General features: G+C 37.0%; 1 protein-coding gene across 1 annotated transcript in view; it reads left to right on the top strand.

Annotated features, from left to right (window-relative positions):
• Positions 1–1,373: 1,373 nt before the first annotated feature.
• The window catches only part of LOC118743735 (myb-like protein Q), a 27,432-nt gene continuing 19,537 nt past the window's right edge, over positions 1,374–9,268 (top strand). The window contains exon 1 of the mRNA XM_036476498.1: positions 1,374–2,324. Coding sequence (XP_036332391.1) covers positions 2,237–2,324 — 88 coding nt within the window. The 5' untranslated portion in view covers positions 1,374–2,236. The remainder of the gene's footprint in view (positions 2,325–9,268) is intronic.

Here is a 9,268-nt window from a genome sequence, read left to right as displayed (position 1 = left end):
GGTACGTGAACTTCTTTTGGGCGTGGGACGGATGGTCTTGAAAATGGGCGAAATCGGATAATAACCACGCCTACCTCCCATATAACGGTAATTTTAAGAAATACGAAAACTGCGATATTTTAGTAACTACTGAAGATAATTCACTCAAAATTGATACTTACAAAGAGTTTCAGACGGAAAACATGAATATTATAAATTTTTGGAAAATGGTCGTAGCCACGCCCACTTATGGTTACATGTGTATATCTTGGTAACCGCTGCACCAATTTCTTCCAAACTTGGCACAGTTGTTGGCCTTAGTACAGCATACTAAATGGCTGAAAATTTTAAAAATCGGACAATAACCACGCCTACCTCCCATATAACGGTAATTTTCAGAAAAACGAAAACTGCGATATTTTAGTAACTACTGAAGATAATTCACTCAAAATTGATATTTGCAATGAGTTTTAGACGAAAAATAAGAATATTACAAAATTTTGGCAAACGGGCGTAGCCACGCCCACTTATGGTTACATGTGTATATCTTGGTAGCCGCTACACCAATGTCTTCCAAACTTGGCACAGTTGTTGGTCCTGGTACAGCATACCAAATGGCCGAAAATTTCTAAAATCGGACAATAACCACGCCCACATCCCATATAACGGTATTTTCGAGAAATACAAAATCTTCGATAAATCAGTAAATATTGAAGTTAATTTATTCAAAATTGATGGTTGCAACAATTCTTTACCAAGAAATACGTTTATGACAAAATTTTGGAAAATGGGCGTAGCACCGCCCACTTGTGATCACATATATGTATCTCGTTAACCGTTCTAGCAATTTCTACCAAGCTCGGTATGGTTATTGTGCTTGCCACATAAAAGCAAACCGTTGAAAATTGTTGAAATCGGACTAAAATTGAGGCCGCTTTTCATATAACGGTAAATTTCAGAAATGCTTGAAATTTCAATATTTCGAAATTTAAGGACGCTAATTTACTTAAAATGTATACACCCCGGCTTATCATGTAGCGGTAGCTTTCGGAAAGGTGGAAAACATATATTTAATACTTGCGCCGGGTATTTAATGTTCGGCTCCGCCCGAACTTAGACTTTCTTACTTGTTGTTTGTTAATTTTGGTGAAAATATTTTGAATTTTAATAATTTTTAATTAAGTCTAATGTGTGGATTTATATGGTGTTTGTTGTATAGCTAGCTATATTTTTATACAAAAATATATTGAACATTAAATAAACCAAAGAAATATAGCCAAAACTGTTCAAAATAAGGCGAGTCTATTACTTCTGCCACCAGTATATGTACATATGTATGTACATATGTATGTACTTATACGGCTCTTTGCAAATAACATGTATTTTGTAGTGACTCATAAAAGCAGAAAACTTTTCACAAAGAAAAGTCAGTGAACTTCAAAAAAAATTGTGAAATAGCCTTTGAATAACAAAGCAGGCGGAAGAACGTGCTATTCTAAGATTTTTCTTTATTTTCTCATGTATTGGTGAAACGCAACAAAAAAGCGACGATACAAATCTCTAACAATAAAAAAAGGCAAAAGCAAACTTTGGTCTAAGGACTGATAAAAGAAACTTATAGCGTATAACTGTGAATACAAAAGGCAAGAGTGAAAAAATAGCTGCTAAAACGACAGTTTCAAGAGCAGTAGCGTAAAACGAAATACATACATACATAAACAATAAAGAAACAGAAAAACTGTTCGTATGTAAAAAAAAATAAAAGAAAATAAGCGCAAAGTAGAAAAAAGCATTGCTAACAAGTGTGAAAAAGTGTGAAAATTCATTTTAAAACAACCATGTAAAAATGTCATTCACCACCTACTAACAAGACGGCTATTCCAGTAGAAAGCAACAATAACAAAAGCGTAAAACAAATACAAGCTTAAGCAAACGCATGCAAATTCAAAAGAGCTGTCATTATAAAACCGAAATACATGTGTAACTAACTGCAGAAAAAAAAAGTGCAGCTACATATATACATACACACATAAGTGCAAACAATAATAAAAGAAACAAGGCAAACGGTGAAAACGGTGACTAAAAGGATACACCAAAAAAGGCAGAATAGACCACCCTGGCATTGCAATAATAACCGGGAAATACTACTGCGCAGCGTAAAAAGATTAAAAGAAAAAAAACATTCAGCTTCTCTGTTTTGTTTGTATGTGGCTTTGTCTTCCAACGCTGTGTGAAGTGAACCTCGAACATTAGCAACATGTTGAAATTCCTGCGAATTATATGCATTTGGATTTGCTGCGCATTCTGTCTGCTGGAGCGTATACAATTGCCAGCCGCCACAGCCGGTGAGTAGAGATCCCTACATATGAACATTCATTTATATATGTATATGGGGCATTCTTTTTCATATCGGGCACCATATTTGGGTTCACACTTTCGATTGGCTTAAAATTGTTTTCTATGGGCTCTATACACGAAATAGTTAAGTATTCGAGGAATCTTTTTTTTTCTTCTTCGGAGATATGATCTGTCAATGTTTGGAATTTTTCGTGGTTCTGACTAATCATGTGCTTCTTAAAATCGGGCTCTGCTCATCGTAGAGACTTCATCTTAACGTCGTTCTAAAGCTAAGGAAACGGGCTTAACATGTTTATATATAAAATGATCATAATAGTCTTAAAGTTAACTTAGCTATTAACTGTTGAACTATTTGAAGTTCATTTGCATAGTGAAGACCTGGATTTAATATAACAACATCCTAATCCTTGTTTAATTCTCTATAAAAAACATGTTTCCAAAATTTCAAATATATTTTTTTTATGAAGAGATGGTTCTTTTTGTGAGAGTCAAAAATCTATATCTATATATATAATAAGCGAAGGGATTTTTTTCAGGTCATCAAATCTGCACCGTTCATTATCTGTTAAAAAATGAGGTAAAGAGTTGCCACCTTTTAAATATATAAGTTAAAAGGTTAAACCAATTCTTACAAAATGGGTGTCAATGGAAAGGGTTTTCTCTTAACTTTACGGTAGGAGGGTGTCACCTTTAAAAAAAAACTAAATTCAATTTGAATTAAGGGAATTAAGTAATTCCAATATGTATCAAAATATTGGCGCCAGACGAAAAGAGTTTAAGGTAAAAGTTTTTAAATATTTTTCGGAGAGTTGCCACCTGTTTGAATAGTCGAAATCGGTTAACATATAGATACCTACACAACGAAATATTAAATCAAGCGAAACAAAAGAGTGGTAAGAAATCCTTAGTTTTAACACTATGAACATTTTTGAGGTATTTAAAGAATAAAATCCCAATTTAATAAATTTAATGAATCATTAAAACATCGGCTTAAATCGAAATAGTTTTACAAGGTTTTATTTCTGAACTATATTTAGAGGGTTGCCACATGTTGAAAACATCAAATTCAACTTAATTCAATTAAAATAAATATCCTAGTGCCAAACGAAGGTAATTTAAGAAGGTTTTAGCTTTAAACTACTTCTGAAGAGGGTTGCCACCTGTTTCAAATGTCAAATTTAATTAGCTCATGTGCAAAGTATGTATTTAAAATATGAAAATACGGGTGTCAAGCGAAATAGTGTTAAGAAATCTGTAGTTTGAACATTTGAATAGTCGAATTTAGTTAACATAGACGCAAATTTATGCAATATTAAAATATGAATGTTATTAGATTTGCACCGTTATTTCGAACTTTAAATATGAGAGGTCGAGGGTAGACCCTTTTTATCGCTGGAGGGTGGTTCGGAATTTGATGATATTGAAAACCGACATTATGTGGGACCTCCCTTCACTCAAAAACGGCTGCACGGATTAAGATGAAATTGGCACTCGGATCACTCAGTTTCTGAGTTCAAATTTTGGGCGTTTTAACGCCATACAGGTTCACTAGTACATATATAATACGCGAAGGAATTTTTTTTTCAAGGTCATCAGATCCGCCCCTCGTTCGATTTTCAAAAATGAAGGTTTTAATTTTTCGAAAAGCGTTACGCCCTTTTAAAAAGGTTCATTCAAGTTAGTTGGAGTGCAATGGGGCATATTCGTTGTGCTGGGTATGCAGTTACAGTTGCACGGCTATACTAAATCCCGACCCTTGCGTCCTCGTTCGCGCACTCTGGGCAACGTGAGCAACCCATATGCGAGATGCGGTAACCAATCCGAGTGGAGCCGTGGGTCACGACAGAAAGAGAGGGAACTTCAGTGGGGCCACTCCGACTCATTCGGTTTAAGGGCCCACTGAAGTAAGCCGCGTATGTTGACCTGTAGGTGCGGCTGCATGCGGGTGTCTGTCTTGGAGCAAGCGGCTCGCTATATAATCGTGTATTTGGTTGTGAAACCACCCCCGAAGCGAAGCAATGCCTCGGATGAGACCCGCCCCTAGTTATGAAGACCGCGGCAAATGCTTAAAGGACTACGATTTGAGGGCATGCACCTGGAATGTCCGGACCCTTAATGGGGAAGGTACCTCTGCCCGGCTGGTTAATGTCCTCAAAAGAACAAAAGCAGACATCACCGCCATCCAAGAAATTCATTGTACGGGGCAAGGCAAGCAATGCCTGGGGCCTTTCGACGTATACTATAGCTGTCATATAAAGGAGCACAAATTCGATATTGGATTTGTGGTGGGAGAGAGACTCCGTCACCGATTACTGTCGTTCACCCCGGTGAACGAGCGCCTAGCCATAATCCGCATCAAAGAGAGATTCTTCAACATCTCGCTCATCTCCACCAGTGCCCCGACAGAAGAGAAGGAGGAGGTATCCAAGGATCTCTTCTACGAGCGCTTGAAGCGCACGTACGAGCGCTGCCCCCGCCACAATATCAAAATCGTGCTTGGCGACTTCAACGGACAACGGACTGAGGCTGATCGATTTCGCCGGGGGCTCGAAACATAGTAGTATGCAGTACTAGGTTCAATCATAAAAATATTCATCAAGCTACGTGGCTGTCTCCGGATCGGAAAACGAGAAACCAAGTCGACCCCTTTGTGAGATACGGAAGGCATGCTTCCAGTGTTTTGGACGTACGTACACTCCGAGGCCCAAAAATCGACTAGGACCACTATCACATTGCAGCCAAGATACGCACCCGCCTCCGTGCAGAAGAAAATGTGCACATTTCCCGCTCATTAAGTACCGCCGCCGAAGAAGTAGTCGGATTTCAGCGAGCCCGAAAGAACAACTGGTACGATGAGGAGTGTCAAGAAGCCTACAGGGCTACGCCGCAATCGGGCGCAACGCGTGCTATGTGGGACCGCTATAGGGATCTGTAGAGGGAATCGTATTTGCCGCAATAAGAAGAGGCCGAAATACGTGAATGCGAAGAGTTTGAAATGATAAGGTGCATGCATCAACTCTTAAGCAGAATATGGTCCGATGAACGCATGCCCGACGACTGGAGTTTAAGTACGCTCTGCCCAATCGACAAGAAAGGCGACCCCGCCATTCGCGCCAACTACCGCGGGATCAGCCTTCTAAGCACATATAAAGTCATATTGTGTGAAAGACTGAAGCCCACCGTCAATGAACTGATTGGGCCTTATCAGTGTGGCTTTAGGCCTGGAAAATCTACCATAGACCAGGTGTTCATAATACGCCAAATCTTGAAGAAGACCCGCGAGAAAAGAATCGACACTCACCACCTATTTGTCTACTTCTCGTGCATTCGACAGCACTGAAAGGAGTTGCCTATACGCCACTATGTCTTAATTTGGCATCCCCGCCAAACTGATACGGCTGTGTAAAATGACGTTGAGCAGTACCACCATCTCCGTCAGAACTGGGAAAGACCTCTCCGAGCCGTTCGCCACCAAACGGGGTTTCAGACCGCGAAGTCTGTTGTGCCTTTTCCAAGTTGGATGAGGAAGCAAAGCGAATGGGTCTGGTGGTAAACGAGGACAAGACGAAGTATCTCCTGTCATCAAATAAACAGTCAGCACATTCGCGCCTTGGCACCCACGTTACAGTTGATAATTATAATTGCGAAAAAGGACATTCAATGTTAAATGTAAATAGAATTTTACACGTTTTTGGGCCAAACTTTGGACTACTTACAATCACGTTAAGTCTAGTTTGAGGTGTGCTCTAAGTCTATTCCGAGACAGGAAAGCATGCAGAGCTGAGTGCGCAAAGATGCTTGCCACAATTTATTGATATCCACAGAGGGTCAGGGTTCGAATGCCACTGCAGGTAATATGCAAATTCAATGTGTTTTTTTTTGTTGGTTTTTATCTTGATTATACACTTCACGGATGCTTTTTTCAGAACTAACGCGGTCATTTTAATATGCGAGTAATTGAATTGAATTTTTACCAATATACAGAACTTTCGTTGGCGTTTATAGTAAGATCAATTACGTTTCTGATATATTTTAATATTTTTCCCCTCAGTGTAGTGTCTAAGGTTACTAACTACCTCCATCCGTCTTCCGCTACGAAGTCGATCAGGCTTTCTTTGTTGTAGGAAATATTCCCAGTAATTTAGTTGAAGGCTTAATTATCCAAGGATTTTTTCTTGCATATTTGATTGCTAAATTTCTTTCTCCTTCATCAACCTGTGTGGTCAAATGATACTCATTTAGTTGAACTCAACTTCGATAGCATTTCGCTCAATAGTGGGTGTCTCGGAGCAATAATTGATATCAACTGTTGAGAATTCCTTGAAGGTAACATCTTGCAGATAAATAAAGACACCTCCTACATAAAGCGTCAGTAAAGTAAGTAGCTTTTAAAAATAATCTCTTTCTCTAAAAATATGTATGTATATACTTAACTAGTTCCATTTTCTACTAAAATTATAACCTAACCTGATGTTTTGTGGCACAATTGCACTACATATTGTCCGTTCAAAAGCGATACAAATTAGATTAAAAATTGCACAGCCATTTAATTATGATTAATAAAATTATAACCGCTACTAATTTGCAAAACTTGCATTATTCATTTTATAAAGTTATTGAATTTTTTATTAAGATTAATATTTTAGCTTTTATACTAATTCTTTTTTGGTTCATTTTTGCGCTTGTATTTAAAATAAATATTTGCAATAAAATGATAAATGACGCACACGCTCATCCAAATGAAACAGCAACGCAAAACACAAATTTATGCTTTTGATGAACCAACCCAGCAAAAAACACGATTACCACAGAAACGAAAGTGGAAACGAGTTAGGCGATGGGAATCGCTTACCCTTTCGCTTCAAGAAGGCCTTATTTTAACATGGGCATGTCATTGGAGGTAAGCCCTTACCCGCAGCATTACCTTCAAACGAAGGGAGAACGCATGGATAAACAGAATCCAGAGAAGCGAAAAAAGAATGTCTTACAGAGAAACTAATGTAGAATGCCTAGATAAGTACATACTTATTTATATTAAATTGAAATCAGAAAATGTCTTAAAAGGTTAAAATTAATTAAAATTTTTATAAATCAGCATACATATGTATGTATTTAAGTATTTAGATTTTCTTTAAAATCGGTATGTACATACATGCATATTTAATTAAGCTTAAAATTGTACTTCCTCACTCTTGTACGTCACTTCATTGACTGACTTCAACTTCGCTGCAAATTGAACAAAGCAAAACATGATTTTTATGCAAGACAAATTTCCACAGAAAGTAACGGTAGAAAAAGAATTTTTGGATATTCATTCCATTTTTCAGCTGACTACGATGCAGCATTCTACTTTGCGTTCCCCGAAATGAAGCAAAGAAGCGAAACAAATAAAATATTGTAGGACATTCTACTTTGCATTCCCCGAAATGAAGCAAAGAAGCGAAACTAATAAAATATTGTAGGACATTCTACTTTGCATTACCTGAAATGACGCAAAGAAGCGAAACAAATAAAATATTGTAGGACATTCTACTTTACATTCCCGGAAATTAAGCAAAGAAACGAATTAAAAAATAAATATTATAGGACATTCTACTTTGCATTCCCCGAAATGAAACGAAGAAGCGAGATAAATAAAATATTGTAGCACATTCTACTTTGCATTACTGGCAATGCCTAAAAGAAGCGAAAAAATTCGAAGGCATTATAACGCTATGCCTTCTAGAACACGTTACCACTAAAAGCGATTACCGATTTTTTGCTGGGAAATGCCTTACGTGATTTATGATCTTAACCTTTTCATTGATTCATATTTCGTTACCCTCCTTCCTGCACGTCATTGTTGGCTTTTTATTATTGCGACTCCCAGCGGCAAAGTTTTCATCTGTGCGGTTGCATAAAAATTTATTTGTGTTTAACAAATTCCAACAATGATAAATAGTTGTAGCTGCAGCAAGCTTAAACTGTTGCAATGAATTTAATAGTTTGCTTTGATAAGGATACAAATAGGCGAGAGGGTCATATTTCAAAATGAGTTACGTTGTTTAAATTTTTGCGCCAAAATGCTAACTATAAACATTTAAAGCCATCAATATGAAATTTTTGGGATTTTTATACCCGAGCGCACTTATGCACTGTGTTGGAAACTTTGGAAATCGCGCTAAAATCACGCCCACTTCCCATATAACCGGAACCTTCATAAATACGAAAACCCCGATAATTCAATAACTAAAGACGCTAATTTACTTCAAGCTACCACCTACAACAATCTCTTGAAAATAAATTAGATTATTATTTAAAATTTTTGGGAAACGGGCGTGGTACCGACGTAAGTGTATCCCGGTGATCGCCTTATCGGTTTCAGCCAAACTAGGTTCAATTATTTTTTTTTTTAAAGTCCGCATTTAGGCGTACTTACTTGTTTTATTTTGTTTCAACGTTTTTATTTTAATTTATTGTACATATTAGGGTAATTTTTCACTACACTCAGCTTCCATTTCACCATCATATAAAGCAAGTACATACGTACTCGAGTCTACCAATTTATGATCATGAAAATAAGTATCGCACACACTGAGAAAACTAAATGGAGGCAGAGGGAAAAATGTCACGATGACTGTTGATGAAAATAACATCATTTACTCCGACTAATTAGGTTAATCAGTTTTCAACTGTAATCAATTCTTTAAGTATCATGGAATATTCAGTTGAAGGCATTTATCATTTATTTGGTATTTTCTTCTTTTTTTATCAAAAAATTTACTTGGATATGTAAATGCTAAAAATTATTTGTAAAAAAAAGGGTGAGTACCGATTCGTTAGATGCTTGTTTTAGAAAATTTTATGTAGTATAATTTGATACTTTTGCCCGATTTGGAATAGAATTTTTCAAGCAATGAAAAAATCACATTGGGAGAAAGGGAATATTTCC

Source organism: Rhagoletis pomonella, unplaced genomic scaffold, assembly GCF_013731165.1.
Source record: "Rhagoletis pomonella isolate Grant_MI unplaced genomic scaffold, Rhpom_1.0 Rhpom_scaffold_00007, whole genome shotgun sequence".
NCBI classification, from domain to species: domain Eukaryota; kingdom Metazoa; phylum Arthropoda; class Insecta; order Diptera; family Tephritidae; genus Rhagoletis; species Rhagoletis pomonella.
Note: the sequence above shows the minus strand (reverse complement) of the source record. Positions and strands in the feature narration are given on the sequence as shown.